The 22,986-nt window shown below is 45.2% G+C and overlaps 9 protein-coding genes across 9 annotated transcripts; 4 read left to right on the top strand and 5 right to left on the bottom strand.

The window, feature by feature from the left end:
• Window positions 1-168: 168 nt before the first annotated feature.
• Window positions 169-3,966, bottom strand: BYT42DRAFT_128832 (uncharacterized protein). Its single transcript, XM_051562179.1, has 11 exons — window positions 3,585-3,966; window positions 3,480-3,518; window positions 3,301-3,406; window positions 2,417-3,232; window positions 2,009-2,351; window positions 1,887-1,947; window positions 1,698-1,827; window positions 1,584-1,630; window positions 1,261-1,514; window positions 578-1,198; window positions 169-514 (listed from the first exon to the last, which is right to left on the bottom strand). Exons 1-11 carry the CDS (start codon window positions 3,779-3,781, stop codon window positions 261-263), a joined length of 2,868 nt encoding a protein of 955 aa, XP_051419024.1. The 5' UTR covers window positions 3,782-3,966; the 3' UTR covers window positions 169-260.
• BYT42DRAFT_586516 (P-loop containing nucleoside triphosphate hydrolase protein) lies at window positions 3,901-5,116 on the bottom strand. Its single transcript, XM_051570074.1, has 4 exons — window positions 4,776-5,116; window positions 4,638-4,712; window positions 4,349-4,566; window positions 3,901-4,280 (listed from the first exon to the last, which is right to left on the bottom strand). Exons 1-4 carry the CDS (start codon window positions 5,073-5,075, stop codon window positions 3,917-3,919), a joined length of 957 nt encoding a protein of 318 aa, XP_051419023.1. The 5' UTR covers window positions 5,076-5,116; the 3' UTR covers window positions 3,901-3,916.
• On the bottom strand, window positions 5,117-7,060 carry BYT42DRAFT_586513 (uncharacterized protein). Its single transcript, XM_051570073.1, has 2 exons — window positions 6,522-7,060; window positions 5,117-6,274 (listed from the first exon to the last, which is right to left on the bottom strand). The coding sequence occupies exons 1-2, from the start codon at window positions 6,892-6,894 to the stop codon at window positions 5,184-5,186; spliced, it is 1,464 nt and encodes a 487-aa protein (XP_051419022.1). The 5' UTR covers window positions 6,895-7,060; the 3' UTR covers window positions 5,117-5,183.
• A 1,194-nt stretch (window positions 7,061-8,254) lies between these two features.
• BYT42DRAFT_586512 (catalase-like domain-containing protein) lies at window positions 8,255-11,325 on the top strand. Its single transcript, XM_051570072.1, has 8 exons — window positions 8,255-8,313; window positions 8,535-8,873; window positions 8,937-8,946; window positions 9,017-9,282; window positions 9,354-9,552; window positions 9,619-9,703; window positions 9,773-10,055; window positions 10,121-11,325. Exons 2-8 carry the CDS (start codon window positions 8,609-8,611, stop codon window positions 11,173-11,175), a joined length of 2,163 nt encoding a protein of 720 aa, XP_051419021.1. The 5' UTR covers window positions 8,255-8,313; window positions 8,535-8,608; the 3' UTR covers window positions 11,176-11,325.
• Window positions 11,326-11,615: 290 nt separating this feature from the next.
• Window positions 11,616-13,999, top strand: BYT42DRAFT_617932 (catalase-like domain-containing protein; the record flags this gene model as incomplete). The annotated part of the gene is made up of 5 exons (XM_051572222.1): window positions 11,616-11,829; window positions 11,897-12,172; window positions 12,241-12,439; window positions 12,510-12,594; window positions 12,662-13,999. The coding sequence occupies 5 exons, from the start codon at window positions 11,616-11,618 to the stop codon at window positions 13,997-13,999; spliced, it is 2,112 nt and encodes a 703-aa protein (XP_051419020.1).
• Window positions 14,000-14,100: 101 nt separating this feature from the next.
• On the top strand, window positions 14,101-15,903 carry BYT42DRAFT_522276 (guanine deaminase). The gene is made up of 3 exons (XM_051565290.1): window positions 14,101-14,539; window positions 14,604-15,667; window positions 15,783-15,903. Exons 1-2 carry the CDS (start codon window positions 14,208-14,210, stop codon window positions 15,643-15,645), a joined length of 1,374 nt encoding a protein of 457 aa, XP_051419019.1. The 5' UTR covers window positions 14,101-14,207; the 3' UTR covers window positions 15,646-15,667; window positions 15,783-15,903.
• A 1,087-nt stretch (window positions 15,904-16,990) lies between these two features.
• BYT42DRAFT_617930 (TLC domain-containing protein) lies at window positions 16,991-18,554 on the top strand (the record flags this gene model as incomplete). Its single annotated transcript, XM_051572221.1, has 6 exons — window positions 16,991-17,096; window positions 17,157-17,458; window positions 17,615-17,902; window positions 17,982-18,105; window positions 18,211-18,421; window positions 18,497-18,554. The coding sequence occupies 6 exons, from the start codon at window positions 16,991-16,993 to the stop codon at window positions 18,552-18,554; spliced, it is 1,089 nt and encodes a 362-aa protein (XP_051419018.1).
• A 154-nt stretch (window positions 18,555-18,708) lies between these two features.
• On the bottom strand, window positions 18,709-20,683 carry BYT42DRAFT_608213 (uncharacterized protein). The gene is made up of 2 exons (XM_051571195.1): window positions 20,348-20,683; window positions 18,709-20,285 (listed from the first exon to the last, which is right to left on the bottom strand). The coding sequence occupies exons 1-2, from the start codon at window positions 20,553-20,555 to the stop codon at window positions 18,808-18,810; spliced, it is 1,686 nt and encodes a 561-aa protein (XP_051419017.1). The 5' UTR covers window positions 20,556-20,683; the 3' UTR covers window positions 18,709-18,807.
• Window positions 20,684-22,904, bottom strand: BYT42DRAFT_586500 (uncharacterized protein). Its single transcript, XM_051570071.1, has 3 exons — window positions 22,641-22,904; window positions 21,211-22,571; window positions 20,684-21,143 (listed from the first exon to the last, which is right to left on the bottom strand). Exons 1-3 carry the CDS (start codon window positions 22,811-22,813, stop codon window positions 21,076-21,078), a joined length of 1,602 nt encoding a protein of 533 aa, XP_051419016.1. The 5' UTR covers window positions 22,814-22,904; the 3' UTR covers window positions 20,684-21,075.
• Window positions 22,905-22,986: the final 82 nt, after the last annotated feature.

Raw genomic sequence — 22,986 nt, 5'->3', positions numbered from 1 at the left:
CCGTAAGGAATGCAACGCACTTGCCATGTATCCCTTAATCCAGGCTCTGGAAATTATCATGCGATGGCTCTTTTTTTCTTTACAGAAAATGAGCTACTGTCAACTTGATCTCTCTGCTACTGTAAAAAGGTACAAAGGTAGATTTGTTGTCCCTGCAAATTTTGGAAATTCAACATTGATGAAAAAAAAAAAAAAAAAAATTCTTGATTGGATGAGCATGACCATTCCAAGGTTTTTTATTATCTCATATGACTGGAACATTATTCAGTTGCTCGTGGTTGGGAAGACCCAGTGGCTCCATATGATCTGCTGTATAGGCTTCTGGAAAGGCGTCTTTCCGGATGGTGATAGTATGTGCCTACATCATCATTGCTACTGTCGTCGTCATCGTCGTCTTCCTCTTCTTCCTGTGCTTGAGCCTCGTGTCTTGGGGGTATATTTCTATCTACAATAACAATATGGGATGGTATACTATTATCAACGGGACTGCTTGACAGTAATGGTTGACGTTCATCTACAAATACGTATGCATTAGAACTCACGTGTCCGTAACTATGTTGCGCAAACTTCGATATACCTGGACCAGCAATTGATCTTCGATGACTTGGCTTTCTTAATGATCTGTGGCGGGTATCGCCTGCCTTTATCGGAAGCCACAGTTGCGGCAGTACGCCAAACATAGCGGGATGTCCATAGCGCTTCATGCCGGTATTAAGAATTCCGTCCAACAAGGTCATGGGTGGTTCTCTAAAATCGGTGTACTTTCGTGGTTCAGCTTCATAATCATCTTCATCCAGTACGGTACGCTTTCGTCTAATAGTGGTCTTGGGGGCGCTACTGATGTCATGCTCCGCTTCGCTTCTCGTCGCCAATGGATGTCTGGAATTACTTTGCGAAGAAACGGAAGGTTGAAGTTCTGGGGCTTCCATTGGTTGAGCCGTGGACCGTAGTGGGCCTAATCTTTGAGACAGCAATCGAACAGGCAGATTAATGGTACTCCGCAAATAAGCAGCATCCATCGAGAACTTGAAGGCAATGGTCAAGATAATAAGGGGCACGCACAACACAGCCAATGGATAGGCTCGATTGAGAAGGAACAGACCCGCCGATGTCAACTCGAAGATGAGCATCCCCACAATGATGCGGGAGAATACCAGTGGCCACATACGACCAGCTACCTCGTAAGGATGAAAATAAACTGGGTATACAAACAAGTGTTACGTTCCGAGAAAAAACGAAAACTGCATAGTGAGAGCTTACCATAAAGCAGCTGATACTTGAAGACGAGGTAGGCCAAGCAGTAATAGATAGTACCAAAAACCAGTATCAAAGGGCTGATGGTGGAATAGACGAGTAAAATCACAAACAGAAATACAGGGACCGGATAACCCCAGCCATAGTTGTACATGCGAGGGGCCAACACCTCACCATAGTCGCGCGGCGTTTTGCAGTAAAACGTTCGAAAGAAAAGTTGTAGGATAATAGGCCCGATTTGTAGCAGCTGGATCGGTAACCTAACGCACAAATAATGAAAAAAAAAATGAGACAGCTCATAATACAACACTTATTCAGTTGACGCTTACAGCATAATGCCTTGCAATATAATGTAATTCACAAAAAACGGAGCCACCTAGAACATAGTGTCATTAAACTTCATGTGCGAGGAACGTATATGACATAGTACCAAGATAAATTACCTGAGGCAAACTGCTTGCCAAGAGATTGGCTATCTGAGTGGGATCTTCCAGCATATCTTTTAACGTTTTGAACAGAGCGCTGGAAATGGTGAATACAAGCAAAACGTTGAATAATAAAAAGAAGAAATGCCTAAATCCAAAATGTTAGTTTTTGCCAATGACAAGCCCATCTCCCCAGCACCCACTTACTTGCTGAAGCTGGATTCCTCTGCTTCACTCCGTGTAGTAAATCCTTCCACCACGCTTAAAGCTTAATTGATATACAACAAGTTAACTGTCCATTCTAAATTATTGATTCTTGCGATGCTTACCATTGAAAATGATGGGTAAAATGGACATGAACACGACGACGCCCAAAGTTGGCAGGAAGCCTTGAACGAGCTGCCGTAAAATCTTATTTTTGGACGCCAAATCGATTAGCCATGGAAAATAATTCTGCAGCGAATCTTCACTGGTGAGGGCTGAAAAATATGAAATGGGGATGACCCAGAAAAATACGAGGAAAATAAGGACAATGAACACCATGAATTTCCGGATGGCTCTCTCTCGTGCATGCATGGCAATGTTTTCCCACAACACATCTCTGGGTTCCGGAGCCAGCTGAGCTCGTAAACGGAAAGGAGTGGAATCAATGAGAATTTGTGCAACGACATTCTGACAGATATCCGATTCAGCAACATCATTTTTGGCTTTTTCCGTTCATGACCGAAACCACTTACAGCACTGATGGCATCCTCAAAAGTAACAAATCCTACACTGGTAGGCAAAAATTTGCCCAATTTGCGGGCGCGGAGGACCAGTGAATCGATCTTGTTAAACCGCTCTGTATAAAATTCAATGGCATCTACTGGTTTTCCAATCAGGCCCAAAAATCCATCTCGAGCGGCCGGACGCTGGCGTCTTTTACGGTGGCTCGGCAAGGAATCGGAATCGGAATCGGAATCGGTCGACCAATCGACGGCATGAAGTGAGTGATCGCCCTCGGCTTCCATCAGTAGCCTGTCGGGGTCATAAGTGGGAATGTGGCATGGATTGCCCCAAAAATTTGCATAGGCAGTCTCGAGTTTCCGAAGATACTGTGCCCTTTCTTTGATGTAATCCAGCAGCCGATGTACATGTCGGATGATGTGCACTGAGTCCACGACACCGACTCCAAGCGTCTCGAAATACTCTGCGAGTTTCTGATCGGAGCGTAAACCTTGAGGTATTCCTGTAATAAGCACGGTGCGCGCGGGCAATGTCTTGGCGATGCGCATCAAGAATTCCCGGCGGATACGCACATAATCTCGATAATTGACGAATGTAAAGTAAAAAGTGGCAAAACAGAAAAAATAGGTGAAAAACAGATACACCCACAAAAAGGAAGGCGAATAAACCTCGGACGCCAAGGGAACTGACGAAGAAGTACTGTTGACAACGGGATCGGTGGAGTTGAAGAGATCACCGCCCATCTGCCGGATGGGATACAGTACCACCACACCGAAAAACCCGCATAAACCGAAAAGCTTGGCGCCCATCAGCAGAAATTGCAGCATCTAAAAAAAGGAACTCCACTAATCAACACACTTTGAACTGTTTCCCGGCTGTTGGTCCCCTTGCTTACCACGACCGCATCAAGTCCCACTTTTTCAAGCACCACGGAATGCGGGGTTTTCAATAGTGGGATAATCCATCCGAATAAGGAGGTGGGAAGTTCCACCGGAGCATGTCTAACGGTGATCAAAGATACGATTTTGTTATGGTGAGTACGCGCAATAGAATGCGTAGATGGAAATCACTCACTTTTTCATGCATAATCGCGGAGAGTACATGGCACTCCATCTGTCAATGAGGGAACATTAAGCTCAGGCTATTACAATGGTTTGGATAACGGCTTTGAAAGCTTACCTCACCCGTAGAATACAGAATAGTAAAAAGCATAGTACGCCAGTGGTAATGCACAGCAGCAATTGCGCTTGGAGGCCAGTTGGTGCTTTGGATCGATCGAGCGGGGTTCCCGGTAAAGGAGTGTTGTTGCAAGCGAATATGGCAGGACAAAGATCGAATGGAAACCGCGTTAAACGCACGGTTTGATTGCTCTCCATTCAAACTGAAAACGTTGAGTTGCAATGATAATAAAAAAAGAAAACTGAGAAGCAACAATAAAAGGGAAGTCGGGATAAGCAGTGGGGGGGTTTCATTTCTTTTTTTTTTCTTTTTTTTTGGTGATACAAGGTTTTTTACTGCTTTGCAACCCATCGTCCTTTGGTGTGACAATCGGCAATGGCACTCCTGAGCTGTCGCATCCGTTCACTGATATAGTCATTGATAAGATTGCATTCACAAATCGCCGCGTTACCGACGTCTAAAGCGCATGTCCTATTCGAACTAAAAAATACAATCGAGGGCGGTTGCTTGAGACCAAATTCCTCTTGAATTTGGCGTGCCAGCTTATTCTTTATATTGATTTTGCGATCAGACACTTGCTGAGAACTACGTTTACCGAAATCCACATGAGTAAACACAAGGATTGTATGATCCCACCACGTCTTTGGTTCCATTGTTTCCATCACTTGAGCAAACGCGCGGATCACCTTCATAACCCTACACAATCAAAAGGGTTAGCGGCTGTCTTGTCATCAGCCAACCATTCAATAACTCGCAATGCTTACTGGTTAGATGTATATTGGAAGACGAGCAAAAATGCATCAATGCCTAAACGTATTGATACATCACGGATATAATCTTGTAGTTGTCCTTTGAAAGCGGAATCGCGTCCTTCCGAGTCCGCAAAGCCAGGCGTATCCGCCACTGTGATCAAACACTCGCTGTTGGAATTATTGTCCAGTCTCCAAATTCCTGTGCATTCGGTGACCGTACTCGTAACAGACTAGTATTGTGTTGCAATCTTTCTCTTTAGAGATCACTCCTTTGCCGAGCAAAAAATGTCCTTCAACTTACGCGAGCACCAAACTTGGCATGGAAGATGGACGATTCGAACAAAGTATTCAGCAAACTTGACTTGCCATCACCGGTCTATCCCGAAATCAAAGCGTCAATCTTCAAAAGCACTTTGAAGATCCCTCTTTAATGATTTACCTTCCCCAAAGGTAACAACACATAATGCTGTTTTGACATGGTGCGTGCGTCAGATATTGCAAGAGGTGTGGTTCCGTCCACTGGCACGATAGCTTCCTCCAGCCTACAATGGCTACCGTCATAGTGTCTCAGCATATCCGCATACTTGTCATTATCGTTATTTGAAGCCAAATACTGAGGCTCCGGCTTGACGTGACGGGATTGAGAACGATGTAGGTATATGTCCTTTGTTGTTTGATTTTGGTGAGGTCCTTCTCTGTATAGGCGTGTTATCGGTGGACGTGCTTTATTGGAGCTCATACAAAGGGTAAGGAAATAGGAATAAAAAGGAAAAAAGAAAAGGTGGATGACAGAGTAAAAATGATTTTTAAAGGTTGGGTTATCAGTCCATGGTTACACGGACTAAGCCTATCCTACCACCACCTTGCCTTTCTCAAGGAAACCATGTTCACCATCACCACCAGCAAAGGCGGGACAAATGCAGAATCGTACCACGCCGCTTGTTTTACCCTTGACATCCACCATGGTTTCTTCGTCAAATGCTTGCTTTCCTTCCTCGATATCGACCGTTGAAATATCCACTTCTTGTCCACGCATGGCAATCGCCAACTTGAGCGCCTTATCAAGAATATCAGTAATTTTGGCGAAATACCGCTTCTCCTCGTCTACGGATTCATCGTTCTCACGTATAAATGGATGGTATATGTCTGCCAAATCTTTGTAGATCAGTTCTGCAATGCGAATTTTTTCAGTCTGAGCTGCCTGTTGCAATTCTCCGTCTTTGCCGCTTTTCACGATAATGGAGGCCAGCTGCTGTCGCAGTCTCACCGAGAATTGAGAATCGTGATCCATGAGCCACTTGCTCAAAGAAGAAAAGGCGTCGTTCACGGATAATCCCGGATACACCGGACATCGAAAGACATTTTGAATAAGATGCATATGAACCAGTTTCTCCGCCAACAGGTTGATGAGGCCAGGTTCCAATTCGCCGGTTGGTTCCAAAATCGTCAATTCAGGCCAAATAGACACAAACTTCTCTGTTGCTTTGGCCTTGTCCGCTTTCTTGTTCAGGGTCATGATCATACGCGCGATTGAATATTTCAAAAGTTTGAAGGAATCACGGATCGTTGACAAATCATCATCCGTCGCCCGTACAGCACGCGTCAGTTCAAAAAAGTTGTGCTCAATTTCCGTGTATTCCTGCTCTCTTGCTTGGAAGTTCCGCTTTGCTTCTTCTAATTCATTATGCAAAGCTTGCTTGCGTTCGGCCTCGGTCGCTACTTCCTGTTTCGCACGAGCAATAGCCGCGTTGATTTGTTCTAGTTCTTGTAGCAGTTCTTCAGCCTCTGCTGGTAGCGGTTCGTTGGGGTCGATCATGTCTTCTGGCTGACGTTTCTCTTGAACAGTAGCTGTCATGGTTTGAGGTTCGACTTCGTAGGATGAACGAGGTAAAGATGATGAGGTCTTGTACGATGCGTTGTCAGTGCTAATGCGTAGATCTAAGGAAAGCAGGAAAAAGGGGGAGAAAAAAAGAGAAAGGTGCTTTAACAAAACGTCATACGAAAACAAAAACCTAATTTGCCCGCCCAAAACTGCATCTTTTTCTTCTCAAAATATAAAATAAGAAAGAAAAAAAAAAAAAGGTCCCTGACTCCTGAGATATCCTTCTCTCTTTCACAAACACCATTCTCCCTCAACTTCCGCTCTCCTTTTATCTCATTCACAGCCAGTATGCTTCTTAATTACCATTCAGCAAAGCCGATCCTTGTCCATCAGATAATTCCCTATTCAAGGTTGGCGTCGTAGGGACAAAATTCAGTGATGAGGAAGTAAATAACGTCGGTCGATGGGCGTTCGAACTCGCATCAGCATCTGCACGTGATGCCGCCGCCGCCGATGCATTAGCTTTGTTTGCATCGGTATCTTTTGGAGTGTACTTCTTGAACAGGCCTCGCACTTTACTCTGAACCGTCTTTGAACGTTGAATAGATTTGGATGGAGTGGGTGAGTTTGGTTGTGATGGTTTTTGTAAGTCGTGAGGTGGTGGTTGTGGAGGAGCATCCGTTAGTTCGTGCGAGGGTCGCGAATATTCGTTGTACATTGTGCGATTGTCCGTCATTAGAGAACAGTAATCACTGTTGCAATCTCGTTTGACCAAAAATAAAAATCAAAGAAGGTCAACCTCAATAAAGCACAACAGTCCTGTGATTCGAATTGTCTAAATTTAGTGCATCTGACCTTGATTGACCTAATAAAGAATCCACCCATTTTCGATTGCCGCGTGCCAAGTGAATGCAGCACTCCACAAATTGGTCCCTGGTCACCACGGTAACGGGCCAGTGTTCAGCCAAGTTGCTGTATTGTGAATCATCCTATGTATCAGTTGAACGCATATAATACGCAACAGCTGCCTGATTATAGTTGAAGTGCTACAGTTATGGAATAGAATTTACACTTGTTGTTGATACGAACGATAAAACCAGGCAACAGGCACACAATAGGTTTCGAGACAATCTGCAAGTGCCACGTTTTTCCGATCAGCAAAATGCGGTATTGCATGATTGCCAATAGATATTTCTTCCTTGGGTCGTCCACTTTCTCCAAGAATGTTTTACACTTGTTTGTGTTTTATATCAATTCAATATATGTTCGATCTTCAGGTTGAGGACACGCTCACAGATCTCTCTTTTAAAAAGATCGCGTCTGCGTCGCGCGAGAACACGCCTTTAGTAGACCCGGAGTGCTGATAGTAAAAACGGACTGAACATTGGATACATATAATTTTCCAAGGCTTCTGGGGTGTGCTTACGTTTCTGTTCCATTTTTCTTTATCGCCTCTGTCACTTTTACCTTGGGTTTCATAGCTTCTATCCAAACCAATAACCCTAGGCAAAGCTTCAAAAAGTGTATCAAATGGTTCATGAGATTTAAAAGGTTTTGCACACTCGCACGGTGAAGTATCCAAAACAAAACAAAAAAAAATTCAGTGGGAATTTTCGAACTCTGAAACCCCTCTAATTTTGGTTTGTCAATCTGGCATAACCTGGGCAGTGTGGAATAGGTGCATACGAATTTCGATGCCATTTGACGCCACGTCGGACAATAAAACGCTGTGAAAACCAACCTTCCATAGGCTCCACAGAATAGCCAGTCCGCTTGGTATCGTAGACCTGGTTTCTTCTTTTTTCTGAACTGACAAATATCCATGGAATCTATACCAAGCCATTTTATTGTGTTAGCGCCGCCGCCCTAACTGATGCAGGACCTGCCAAACCCTGGCGCAGAAAATGGAAAAGCTCCAAAGTCCTTTCTGTAATACATTTTGCTTATTTCCGAATTGTGGCCAACTAGTCGGCATAGACACGCCCATCATCACTCAAACTACCTCGGTAAAAAAAAAAAATGACCAATGCAGAACTTCTTGAGCAAGGAAAAGGTTTTGAAAAAAGAATACTCGCGATATCGTGTGACAATGTAGTGTACGGTTGCGGAGAGTACTCAATCTTCATTTTCGAGCATGATGGTGGGATCTAAAAATGTTGCAACTTCAGTAGCGTTGCACCAGAAATGTCGGGAAAATTGGGGGTGGCCGATCAATTAGAATTAGAATCCGCTGCTGAATAATATGGTTTGCAAGGTTTATTCTATCAAACTAGCGTTCTCGGTTTGTAGAACGCTAGTGACACCAACAATTTCTAAATGTGCTCAAGCAGAAAAAAAAAAAAGAAAAAGAAAAAGAAGGTCTGCAAACCTTGGAAGAAAGACATTGGATATAAAAAGGGGCCGACGTGTTATTCCTGGTTTCGGAGTATCTGCTCATTCACAGCTTTGACATGAAGTCAAACTTTGTCCAATTTGTGAGCTTGTTCCTTGCAGCTCAAAGTGTCTTTGTAGCTCAGGCACAATGTCCATTCCACGCAAAGAGAGGCAACACTCATGAGTCCAACCAGTTCAGCGGCTATGTGGTTAGCGATGCCGGCATGCAAGAAACCACTCAATTCGGCGTCAAAATCAATAACACCGACAGTCTGAAGGCAGGCCTTCGTGGCCCCACTCTTTTACAGGATTTCATGTTACGAGAAAAAATCATGCACTTTGGTAAGTAGTAGGTAGAGGTAAACAACCAGATAACTTGACGCTCATGGGCGCGATTTTTATTAGATCATGAAAGGTATGTGGAAAGCATACTTTCCGCATGGTGGATGTGCACGAAGAACACCATACTGAAACATGGATAATAGAATTCCAGAGAGAGCAGTTCACGCCAGAGGTGTAGGCGCTCACGGTTACTTTGAAACGTATGATGACTGGTCTCATCTCACTGCCGCCAAATTTTTGCGCACACCCAAGAAGCAAACACCTGTTTTTGTTCGATTCTCCACCGTGCTTGGCTCGCGCGGATCAGCTGATACTGTGCGCGACGTTCGTGGTTTCGCTACACGATTCTATACAGAGGAAGGTTTGTTCGATTTAGTCGGAAACATTATTGCTCCATTTTTTGTGCAAGGTAGGACAACCATCGTCATATCGCGGGCCACTCGCCAATTTTTTTTTAATTCTTCCCTTCTGTCGTCCTAGATGCTATCAAGTTCCCCGACTTGATTCATGCTGGTAAACCCGAACCGGACACCGAGGTACCACAGGCAGGAACCGCTCATGAAACGGCGTACGATTTCTTTGCCGAATTGCCAGAGACCATTCATACCGTTCTGTGGGCTTTATCGGGCCGTGGTCTCCCCAGAAGCCTTCGTCAAGTCGAAGGTTTCGGTGTACACACGTAGGTTACACATTGCCGATAAACTTTCTTCCTTTCCCTTCCTTTGCTGAACACTTGCAACGCTAGGTTCCGTCTTATTAACGAAGATGGAAAATCGGTCTTTGTCAAGTTTATGTGGAAACCAAAGCAGGGTCTTTCCAACCTCGTCTGGGTTTGTATACCGTGGAGACAAGTCCGAAAAGATTCTTTGGTTCTCAGTCCTTTTTTCGTTTGATTATAGGACGAAGCTCAAAAGATCGCCGGCAAGGATAGTGACTTCCATCGCAACGACCTTTATACAGCTATTAACCGTGGCGACTATCCGGAATGGGAGCTCGGCGTGCAAATTGTTCCCGAAAAAGATGAAGATAAATACGACTTTGACTTGCTGGATCCTACCAAAATTATTCCAGAATCTTTGGTGCCATTCAAGCCACTGGGTAAAATGGTCCTTAATCGTAATGTGGATAATTATTTTGCGGAAACTGAACAGGTCACTTTCCACCCCGGTCATCTTGTTCGAGGTAACACAAAAAGAACTTCTTTTATCCATCCATGATCACGCATTATCAGTAACACGCGCTTTTAGGTATTGGTTTCACCAATGATCCTCTTCTTCAAGGCCGCCTCTTCAGCTATCTCGATACACAGCTCAACCGCATGGGCAGCGCCAATTACATGCAATTGCCTATCAACCGCCCTTTGAACAAAGTCCACAATAACCAAAGAGACGGTTTCATGCAAACCAACATCCACAAAGGCAAGGTGGCCTACTATCCCAACGGTCTTCAAGACAACACTCCTTCGGTGGTGGACGGCGATAAAGGTGGTTATATCGATTATCCTGAAGAAATGGGAGGCCGTGCCATGCGTGGCAAGTCCAGCAAGTTTTTCGATCATTTCTCCCAAGCTCAGCTCTATTGGAATTCTTTGACGGATGCTGAACGTCAGCAACTGGTGGATGGTGCGCGATTTGAAATCGGCAAATCAAAGTCGTTGGATGTGCGCAGGCGAATGATTCATGTTCTCAATCACGTGGATAACGATCTCGCTCGCCGCGTTGCCTCGGCCGTCGGTGTGGAGCCCCCGAAACAGGTGGTCGAAAACAAGAATCACACCACTTCCGGCATTTCCATCGAACGGTATCCCAAGGCCAAACATATTCGCACTCGCACTGTCGCCATTCTTACGGCACCAGGCACCGATAAGGAAGACGCGCAAAAGATGTATGAATATCTCGATAAGGAAGGTGCTTATGTAGAATACGTTGGCTTGAATCTCGGATCCCAGGACGGTCTGAATATTACGAGCACCTACGTCACTTCATCGTCTGTGCTCTTTGATGCTGTGTATGTGCCTGGCGGTCAAGTCGCCATTGACACCCTTCTCGATAACACGAGCGCATTCCCGTATGAAGAACCCGTCATGTTTGTTCTCGATGCCTACCGTCATGGAAAGCCTATCGCTGCCTCGAATGAAGGTGTAAAGCTTCTCACAGCTGCAAGAATAAAATTGGCACGAAAGCTAGGTGAACACAATGGTGTCATTGTGGAAAGTGATCATTCTTCCCTTCAGGAGGAATTTAAAAAGGCTCTTATCCAGCAGCGATTTTGGTCTCGCTTCCCCTTGGACACTAGAACATAGAAATTCCGAAATTCGTTTATCATTCTCGCATAATTCTGTGGGCCTATCGATTTGACGAAATGAACGCGTCATTCACGCGGACATTTAAAAATCACTATTGTCTCTTGCCAAAAATAGAATTAATAAAGTGATGCCCCACCCACTGTACACGCAATTATAAACCATCGCCTGCTTGTTCAACTGTGTGATTGCAACATACATTTACGATGATGGCGCAATTAATAAAATATAGGGAGGAAGACATCTGCGTAAAGACTGAAAAATAATACTTGGTAAAGTGTCGGGCATTAATTTTTTTTCTCGGGGCCATGGGCTCAAAGATGCAGTCATTTGTCATGATGATATGATGCGGTTTCAACACGGTTCTATAAAAATGGTGCATAATTTCACTGGTTTCCCCAGGATACTTTTTTCCTTCTTCGAATACTTACATTATCATCATGTCGTGCCCTTTTCAACAAAGTCTTACTGGTCGCCTTACCGGCAAAGATCCTAAAGCCGAGCAAATGGAACAATTCGAAGTCGACATGAAGGGCACGCAAGCCACCACTAACTTTGGCTGCAAAGTCGACGATCAGCATACTTTGAGAGCCGGTTTGCGCGGTCCCTCTTTGATGGAGGACTTTGTCATGCGCGAAAAAGTGATGCACTTTGGTAAGAGATATAAAAAGAATCGGTCAAGTGACTGGCCATGTTTCCTTACTTCTCGTTTTTGTGACAGATCATGAACGTATTCCTGAGCGTGTAGTCCATGCCCGTGGTGTGGGTGCTCACGGTTACTTTGAAACCTATGAAGACTGGTCGGACTTGACAGCCGCCAAATTCTTGCGTACAACTGGTAAGAAGACCCCCGTCTTTGTACGCTTCTCCACTGTGCTTGGTTCTCGCGGCTCTCCCGATACTGTACGTGATGTCCGCGGATTTGCTACCCGTTTCTACACGGAAGAAGGCAACTTTGATTTGGTCGGCAACGTCATTGCACCATTCTTTGTTCATGGTAAATTTCATTTTTCTCAATATGCATGCGATGAGATCGTGTCGTATCGCTGACATCATATTTATTAGATGCTATCAAATTCCCCGATATCATCCATGCCGGTAAGCCCGAACCTGACACTGAAACACCGCAAGCTGGTACGGCCCACGATACATTCTATGATTTCGTTTCCATGTTCCCCGAATGCCTTCACACCGCCTTGTGGGCATTGTCTGGTCGCGGTGTCGTCAAGAGTTTCCGTCAAGTCGAAGGTTTCGGTGTTCACACGTAAGAAACATCCATAAATTTACATTTCATGTTTCTCCGGTCACACATACTCATCATTGATTCATCACAGTTTCCGCTTAATTAACGAACAAGGAAAATCCGTTTTCGTCAAGTTCATCTGGAAGCCTCTCCAAGGTCTCTCTAACCTTATTTGGGTAAGTGTTCGCGATCTCTTGGATCAGATTGAAGGATATCCGTTGACCCCGAGAATCGATGCAATAGGACGAAGCCCAGAAGATTTCTGGTCAAGATATCGATTTCCACCGCAAGGATCTCCAAATTGCAATTGACCGTGGCGATTATCCTGAATGGGAATTGTGTGTTCAGATTATTCAAGAGGAAGATGAACACAACTTTGACTTTGATCTTCTTGATCCTACCAAGATCATCCCCGAATCAATTGTCCCCGTCAAGCGTCTCGGCAAAATGACGCTCAACCGCAACGTCAAGAACTTCTTTGCCGAAACCGAGCAAGTCACTTTCTGTGTCGGTCATATTGTCCCTGGTATTGGTTTCACCAATGACCCGTTGTTGCAAGGTCGTCTCTTCAGTTACTTTGACACTCAGCTCAACCGTATGAATGGTGCCAACTACCTTCAACTGCCTATCAATCAGCCCATCTGCCCTGTTACCAACAACTACCGTGATGGTTACATGCAATCCATGGTCCACAAGGGCCCCGTGTCTTACTATCCCAATGGACTCCAAAACAATGCACCTGATGTGGTGCCACCCGAGAAGGGCGGTTATATTCAGCCAAACGAAAAAGTCGACGGTCGTAAAGTGCGTGGACAGGTGTCTAGCGTCGAAGATTGCTATTCTCAGCCTCAGTTGTTCTGGAACTCGTTGACCGCCGCTGAGAAGCAACAAGTGGTCGATGCTGCTCGCTTCGAAATTGGTAAAGTCAAGTCCAAGGAAGTGCGTCAGCGTATGATCGATGTGTTCAACCGTATCGATAATGGTTTGGCTCGTCGTGTTGCCTACGGTATTGCTGTTCCTCTTCCTGACAAGGTGGTCGACAATCCCGGAAAGACTAGTGTTGGTTTGTCCATTGAAGAATATCCCAAGCCTCCTCACATCAAGACCAAGACCGTGGCTATTCTTACCGCTCCCGGTATTGACACCGCCGATGCTGAAACCATGTTCAACTTCTTGGAAAAGGAAGGCGCCTATGTCGAATACGTTGGCATGTGTCTTGGTGAAGTGCAAGGTTTGCCTATCACCAACACATACACCACCACCTCCTCGCCTCTTTGGGATGCAGTTTATGTGCCAGCCGGAAAGAAGGGTATCGAGAAGTTGATGGATACAACTAGCGCCTTCCCCTACGAAGAACCTGCGGTGTTCCTTCTCGATGCTTTCCGCCACGGTAAGCCTATTGCTGCAGCAAGCGATGCTGTCGAACTCTTGAAGGCTGCCAAGGTGAAAATGCCCGAGGGCAACGGTGAAAAGGATGGCGTTGTCATTGGTAGCAAAGCTAGTGCTATTACCAGTGACTTTAAGAAGGCCATTATGCAGCAACGCTTCTGGTCCAGATTGCCTTTGGATCCTGAAATCTAATTTGCTTATGTAGTATAATATTGTTATGTAAATAAAGATCTTATCGCTTATTAATTCTCCTAAAGAATCTTGTCTTTATTGAATGAGTTCTCTCAGAGGGCCTTTGATACCCTTTTGAAATTCATGGAATGCAAGCATCGTCATGATTTGAAACACAGAGTGGCGGAATTTTTGCTCAGAAACAGCTTGATCATCGCCCGTGTTTGGTATGATACAGTGCTTGTTCGTTTTTCTTTTTTTTTCTGTTGCCGAGATGGTGTTGATATTCGGTACGTTGGTGCATACGCCCGCTCGAGGCCAGCTCGAGGTCTTGACAAATACTGTTCTTGCAACCGACAATGACGGTCGCATTATCCACATGGAAAGCAATGTAGCACCGATTGATATTGAAAAGACCGTATTGCAATGGAAGCTCAATCCGGAGGACCTTGTACGGCTGAAATCTACCCAATTCTTGCTGCCTGGATTTGTTGATACACATATCCATGCACCCCAATACCCGTTCACCGGTACAGGCACCGATGTGCCACTCATGCAATGGTTAGAGTTGGCTGTTCACCGTTTTTTGTTTCCGTTGGTAAGACTAACAAAGGATAATAACTAGGCTGAATAAGTACACATTCCCGTGTGAACGACAATGCGAAGATGTTGAATGGGCCAAGAAAGTGTATACAAGCCTTGTGAAGCGCTTGCTACGCAACGGGACGACAACGGCCCTCTACTTTGCGTCTATCCATTTAGAAGCTACCAAAGCCTTGGCGGACATCACGCTTGCACAAGGACAACGGGCATTTGTCGGAAAGGTGTGCATGGATCAGTACAGTCCCGATGATTATATGGAAACGACCAACGCGTCAGTTTCCGACACGGAAGCATTCATCCACTACTGCAGTTCAAAAAAGTCGAGCATTTTGACTCCGGTAATTACGCCGCGTTTTATTCCAACCTGCTCGCCGGCACTGCTGCGAGCATTAGGTGAATTGGCTCACAAGTATTCTGTGCCTGTCCAGTCGCACATCTCGGAATCGTTGGACGAAATTGCATTTGTCCAACAGCTGTATCCAGGAAAGCATGATACTGAAATTTTTGACGAAGCTGGATTATTGACATCGCGCACCGTGATGGCCCACGGTGTCCATCTTTCTCCATCTGATGTGGCTCGGCTCGTTGAGCGCCAGTCAGCTGTCGCTATCTGTCCCCTATCCAATGCTTACTTTGCACACGGTATCTTTCCAGTCCGGGAGTATGTGGGTAAATTGGAGTTGAAGGCTGGACTGGGCACCGATGTCGCGGGCGGTTATGCTCCCAGTATGCTCACCTCCATCCGCCAGCTTGTCATAGCTTCAAAGCACATTTCGGTAGAAAAGAATAACGATCCGTCGGTTCAAGTGGATTGGAAGGAAGCATTGTATTTAGCCACTATGGGTGGAGCGATCAGTCTCGGTTTAGGGAACGAGGTTGGTATGTTTGCCAGTGGTAGAGTATTGGATGCTATGCTTGTGGATGTGGCAGCTCCCCAGTCACCCATTGACATCTTGCGAGAGGAAACTCCCGAGTCCTTACTGGAAAAATTCATCAACCTTGGCGATGATCGGAATATTGCCTCTGTTTGGGTTGCTGGTCGTCAAGTATTGCCATTTGAATAAACATACAGTTTGCCTACTTTATGTACTTGGTTTTTTTTTTTTTTTTTTTTTTTTTTTTTTTTTTTTTTTTTTTTTTTTTTTTGGTTAGTGGCTTGCAGCTAATAATCCGTCCGCACTCGATCGTTACAGGAATATCAGTATCTCCAAAAAGTTCGATTTATTGATCGGTTACAAACTGTAACACAGAGACCGTGCATGGTCAGTGAAATTGGCAACATAATTTAAAGGGACGCAATCACTGTAGGGTTACGATTTCGCGTTCCACCATGCTCAAATGTACCTATCCAAGAGCACATAATAAAGCTTAACCTCCGTCTGTGCAGTACAATACAATACGAACAGGAATGACCAGTTTTGGTGGCAGCATCATCACGCTCGAGCTTAGGTTAGTTTTGGACTTGCTTGAAAACTAAAACTTTGATCTGAAGTGGGAATGCGGAGCATTACAGTGATATGATAGTGACACAAAGAAAAACTCGTCTACATCGCTATCCGATTAGGGTTCCCCATTTTTGCAGAATCACTTGCCAAAACTTTAACTTGCCATTTGCTATTAAATTTATCCTTTCTCGCGTCTGTGCTCTGTAGCTGATGACGCTCCATATAGTCGAGAAGTCTTTATGTGCTGCAAAACAAAAATAAACTAAATCAAGGGCAAAAAGCCTAAAGGCGAATTTCAACTTCCGACGGTCATGCCATGGCAATCAAACTTGTTTGATCCGTTTGTCCGGGTTGACCAAACGTATAATCATTGGCAACATAAAAAAGCCTCGCTTAGACGCAACCAAATACCAGATCATCGAGCGCTCTTCCGAGTAGGAAAAAGGGGTATGCATAGAGAAAAGGGTGGTCCAAAAAGTGAAACACTGCTCATATCGCGTCCCAGCAAGCGTGAAGGCTCTCGAGAATCCAAAATCCAAAACTTTTACAATTTAGTTAGTATCACTTTAATGCCAGCCATGATAAAGATCTCATAATGGAGATAGATCGGGTTCATGGACTGGGCCGCTCAAGGATGGTTAAGCAATGCAAATGCTTCCATGGTTTCTGTGGGTTCTACTAAGAACCCACGCCAAGCACTTCCACTTTTCCCGAGATGATGAAGTTCTGCCTTATTATTCCGCAAGCGTGGATAACCTGAGAACCAAGGAGAGGGAGTTGAATTGTGGAGTGTGACTTGCGAAGCTAAAAGCGTGCCGTGGCTCGATTGGTGGAGAACGGGACCAAAAGCGGAAACTGCAGGTTTCTCAGAAAACGCGTCGTCCCAAATCGTTGATTGCCTTTGTACCCATTTTCCTCTTTTATTCTTTCCGGTTTTGTTCCTTTTTTATTCCTTTTTTCTTTAATGAGCAAGCCGATGGCCAGTGGTAAAAAACTACTGAAAAGCCCGGTGAAAAAGCACCACGTTGCCTCAAAGACATTTGCCGAGCATCTACTGAAATCCGAACTGGGTGAGGTTTTACCGCCATGAAATGCGTGAATCAGAATGTCAATGGCTGATCAGTCTTCAGAAATCACGGGGGCAATATCGTTTATCGTTGTTTTGGCCTACTTTCTTGGATTCCCGCTTGCACGCAAATGTCTGCTGGTGTCTTACCGATACGGCGCAGATGCCTATGCTAAAGGATTGGATGACTTGTACTTCGTCGCGTTTTGGGTGGTGGCATTCACCTTTTTAAGAGCAGCCATCATGAAATATATGTTTCACCCTGCTGCAAGGTTGCTAGGCATCAATCCTTTTGCCAAACGTCAACGACTCGCAGAGCAAGGCTTCATATTCACTTATTATGCCATTTTTTGGTTACTGGGAATGGTAAGTATTTCTTCATTTTGTGGCGGCTTTGTTGGGTAAAACGGAAAAAAGGAAGAGCAAAAGCAAGATCAGAGCGTCTGGAAAAGTGTAACAATAGCTGGTTAAGAAGATGCGATGAGAATGGTGTATCAAGAAGATCTCACAGTTTGTCTGCAGTATATCATGTACCATAGTCCGCACTGGTTCAATACCTCACAATACTGGATCGATTATCCACACGTCCTCATCACGCTAAAGATGAAATCCTACTATCTCATGCAGATGGCATTTTGGTTCCAGCAACTGTATACAATTCACGTAGAAAAACGACGAAAAGACCATTTTGCCATGGTGTCCCATCACTTTATCACCATCACCTTGTTAGTATCAAGTTATTATACCAATTTCACACGGATAGGCAACGCAGTGTTATGTTGCATGGATTTGGCGGATATCTTCTTATCTGTAGGTGTTGAAAAGAGCAACGGTAGGGGAAAATGGAGGATCCGGAAGAAGACTGACCCCCTGGCCTTGCATAATATAGCTCGCCAAGATTTTGAAATACGTCAACCTCACCACAGTCTGTGATATCACCTTTGGATTATTCGCTGTCACTTGGCCTATTACGCGACATCTGTTTTTCAGTCTCATTGTATGGGCAACGATAGGTAAGACGGGGGGAAACGATGGCTACATGATTATAAAGGAGAATCTGGAAAGGAAAATGGAGGGAGACATCGCAAAGCAAAAAGCTGACGATATGCACTGTGCAGTGGAACCGACGAAATACCTGGATATGAAGTGGGAACCGGAAAAGGGCAAATATTTCACACCAGTTACGCAAAAGATTTACGTGGTTTTATTCTTATTGCTCAACGCCATCATGATTTACTGGTTCAGTATGATTGTTCGCGTGATCACGGCTGTTCTCAGAGGCAAAAATGCCGAGGACACACGAAGCGATGATGAAGATGACATGGCAAGGTAAAAAAAAAAAAAAAAAAAAATACCCGTCGACGATTTCAGCATCATTCTAAATATAAAAAATGATTATTCCAGCGAAGCGGAAGAGGAGATCAAACAAAAGAAGATGGGGATGAATGGAAAGCAGGACTAACATCCATTATCCAAGCATCTTATGTACCTATTTTTAAACCGAGATTCTGTACTTATTGTATCCTTTTGTGCACCCAGCAAAAAAAAAAGTTCTTGTTTTTTACGCAATTCACACTTTCAAGTCATAAACAGAGGAATGCAAAATTTTTTGATTTCACGTTTTTTTTCCTGCGCAGGAGACGAAAATAAGAATATGAATCATGATTTTATCTTTGGACATAAGAGTACAATGTTTTACAATGACGAATGAACAATTACGCTCGAGCTTCAGAGACCACGACTTCAGCAGGTCGGTAATGAGCATTATCACGATGACCGGTGGCTCTTCCCGTGGAAGTCGCACCAGGGCGCGTCGGGCGCAAGTTGTCGGCTTCTTCTTCAGCCCAACCTTCACCACGTCGAACATGATCTTGCATATTCACGGATCGATCATGTCGGTTGCCAAGTAATTTATCGGCTTTCATTTCTACGTTTTGAGCGCCTTCGCGGAACCATTGCTTGGCTTGGTTCGCATCTTTTCGCGCCTCATCCGCTTCGGTTCTGGTAGCACGCATGCCATCGTTCCAGTAGCCTTCTACTTCTCTCTTCTTTGAACCGGCCCACTGTTCTGCATCTTGTTTGGTGGCATCCCAACGATCTTCCAGGCGATCTTTTTCTTGTTTCAAGCGTCCAGTGACATCTTCGGTCGTCTCGTACACCTTGTTCTTGAGCTGGTTGGCTTCATTGCCGACATTTTGCTTCAAGTTTTCCCAACTCGATTCGACATTTTTGGCTTCTTGCTTTGCTCGATTGGCGGCGTCGTCGGCCGTATCCTTGGCTTCCGACTTGAAGTTGAACCAACTGGATTCGGCCTTTTCGGCTTCGTGTTTCGCCTTGTCGCCCGCTGCACGTGCACGGTCGCTGGCTTCGCGACTCAATCGCTCGGTTTCATCCTTGACTTTGTCTTTGCCGCTTTGCCAGTAGGACTCGGCACGGTTAGCATCTTGTCGGAGTCTTTCCTTGGCTTCTTCGGCCGTTTCATGAGCTTGCTCCTTCACGCCAGACCAAGTACGTTTGGCGCTTTTCTCGGCATCTTCAGCCTTTTCTTTTGCAGATTGCTTCGTTTTCTGCCAGTAAGCGTCCGCTTCTTTCATATCGTGTACGCTTTTCTCGGCCGCATCATCGGCCATTTCTTTTGCACCGCGGCCAAAGCTGAACCAGCCAGGTCGAGTGCCTTCTCTTCTCGGTCCCGCTTCGTCACCCTCGGGTCTTTTGCCACTGCGAATCGGGATGCCACCTGTTCTACCGGGAACATAGTCGCGTGTGTCGGCGAGCACGTCTTCCGAAGGTCGGTTTCCATCCTTCATGTGATGTTCCACACGGAATCTCTCGGTCTCACTCTTGATTTCTTGGACGTCGCGATCCAATTTGTCACGTACGTGAGCTGCATTGGTTTTCGCGGAATCAACAACGTGATGAGTCTCGTCCTTGATCGTATCCACCAAGCGCTGGCCTTCTTTCTCAGCTGTGTTTCGCATACCACCGTAGGCTTGCTGAGCAGCATGACCCAAGTCGGAAGCAGAGTGGGCGAGATTATCCTTGGCGGCACGAACGTCCTCCAGAGCGTGTGCACTGCTACGTCTAGCATCTTGAAGATCATCTTTCAAACTATCCTTGACTACGTCAGCACGATGCTCGATCCGCTGAGAAGCTTTACGTGCAGCATCCCGAGGATCTTCTTGCCCGTAGAATTCTACAGTGCGGCATCATGTCAATTTAGTCGATTCAATTTATCAGTTCCTTCTCAGTTACTACCTCGATCCTCTTTGGCATAGTTGTAATAGGCCACGCCCGCTGCTGTCAAGAACAAAAGACCGGCGATGGCTACACCCGAGCCCCGGCCACCGCTACCACCGTTAGCTGTGGTCAATGATCGACGTTGAAGGTTGGCGTTTGGATGTATCACGGCGTGCCGGGCAATCGATGGGCGGTGAAATTGTGTGAATTGCATACGGCTAGTCATTGAGTTTTATGGAAACAAAAGAAAGAGTTGAGTACAAGAGACAATGAAAAAATGCACATGGAAAAAGAAAAAATCAGCAAATAAGTTAATGGTAATCTGCCCATGACATCATTCTTACAACCGCGCACAGTGCACAATAGAATCATTTGAAACATCATCTCGAGTCATTGCGTATTGATAACCAAATGCGCTTCATGTGCAAATAAAAGTAGCTGATGTTTCCTTGCAAGCCAACTCCCTTACCTTATCTCGAATAACATGGCTGATGTCTTTTTCTCAAACGGGCAACTTCTTGTCTGTTATTATTTCAAATGAATTGGCAGCGGAGTTTTATTTGCAAGCATGAATTGGTGTGGCAACCCATGCAAACCTCTGCCTCAAAGCACCCCGACATGATAAAAACGACCAGATCAGTATATTTTTCTTTTGTTTATCAATGATGAATTGGGCAAGTGAATATATTTTTATCTACAGAAGAGAGCAGTAATGCAATGAAGAGAGGAGGATGGGAGGAAAAAGTTTACTGTTTAGGCTGCCAGGACATGAATCGTGTGAGCGGTGTTTGTGGTATTTCGAAAAATGAGTATGCTGTAACGATCGTTAGGTTAGATGAAGGAATAAAAAAAAAATGGAAGTATGAGTTATGGGTACTTACCATGGCCTCCCACTAAAATATCCAGAATCGGTTCCAGTAGTTTGGCATGATTGGCGCCATCAAAAAGTTCGGATTGACGTTTGACGAAGGACATATCTAAGATTCCCCATTTCTGAAAATCTGATTTTGAAAAAACACACGGGAAAAACTTTAGCAATGGTCCAAACACATCCGGGCGCGTCTCTGGTGACTCGGCGATATCGTTCACTAGGTAGTAAATGGGATAACGCAGTTCAATCGTACGACGGTACTCTGTGCAAGCATCCAGTAACTCTCTTCGGGATTTCGGGGTGGTGGGCAGTTCTCCAGTGCTCACAATATCTTGCAGCTTGGATGGCTGAATAGGAAGGCCTGCTGATACGGCCACATTGATGGGGATGTCGCCAAAAATTTCAAGCACAACGCCATCCATCATCCTCAAACGTGCATTCTTATCCATATCTTCCAATCGCATGCTGGTGGTGCCGTTCACAGCTTGCTCATCACTTTCCTCTCCCTGCGACGATTCGACCTTAACTTGCTGATCGATTGCTGCGTCTTCCTGCTGCTGAACATTGTCATCTTCAGTTTTGTCTTTGTTTCTTCGGTTGTCCAGAGCTACCAGTTTGGCCATGTTGATGTGCAAGGAGCTGTAGCCAGAGGAACCTCCCAAAGCATCAGTGATCTGTTTGGCTTGAAGCGTTAGTGCGGTCATTTGATTCGGTACAATGAGCAATCGTTTCGTGAGGGCACGATGAAGCGCAACCTGGGTCTTTGTGTTTCTTGTTTGATAACGCGCTGCCGAAGACAAGGCCCCAAACTGGACCAGACGAGTATTCATATGCACTAGCTGAGATGACGATATGACCTTCTTTAGCGGTTCGGTCAATTTGACGGGGGTTTTCGGCTTGCGTTGAGTGAACCATTGTTGCCACCCACCCATGGCAGGTTCCACATGTTCCCATTCGGTGCCATTGGTGTCAAAACTCATAGGATCCACCACCAACACATCGTTGATTGGTACATTGCCGCCTAAAACTGATTCGCGAACACCCCATCCGTGCCCCGATGTGCGCTCGATGATCTTGATCTGGAATTCTCGTTCAAAGACCTTCAAGTCGAAAAGGGAGGACCAAGGAATTTCGGTCCAGTCATTCAACGATTCGCAGCTTTCCATTTGGGTCCGCCAATCATCTTGATTCCTGCTGCAAAGTTGTTTCAACACTGTCTTGTCTTGAGCTTCATATCGTTTGGCTAAATCTTCGAAAGGGAGCCAGGCGTAAGGGTTGCCTAGACGTAACATGGGAGCGATGATGGTGCGCTTGGTTTCGACAGCTAACCGCAAAGCATTTCGAAAAGCTTCTTGCTGCTCTGCAAAATCTCTAAAACAGGAAAACGCAAGTTTGAGTTACTAACGAACGTAAATTGTCCAAACTACGGGAATGTCATACCCGTGAGGAAACCATGACAGGTAACCTTCTTCCTGTCGTGTGACTACCGGGTCGCTCTTTGTATCCGAGAGAGCAGGTGACGACCGTTGCAACTGCGGTATAAGAGAAAAAGAGGCCAAAAAGAATAACACCACTACCAGTAGGTAGAATAGTAATCGCTGAAATCGGATCATCCGTCAAAAAGAGAGAAAGAAAGAAAGCGAGAAAAAAAGGGGGGCCGCCCGATGGTGAAGGTGGAGAAGCTGTTCTCTTTTTGGCTAAGTCTCAAAAAAAAAAAAAAATTCAAGGGTCAAATAAGGAGGGCATGCAGTGAGAGAAAGCCTTTCTTTTATGTAGATCTTTTCTT

This window comes from Radiomyces spectabilis (assembly GCF_025331425.1).
Source record: "Radiomyces spectabilis strain NRRL 2753 chromosome Unknown BYT42scaffold_15, whole genome shotgun sequence".
NCBI classification, from domain to species: domain Eukaryota; kingdom Fungi; phylum Mucoromycota; class Mucoromycetes; order Mucorales; family Radiomycetaceae; genus Radiomyces; species Radiomyces spectabilis.
The sequence above is the reverse complement of the archived record's forward strand: the minus strand, read 5'-3'. Positions and strand labels throughout refer to the sequence as shown.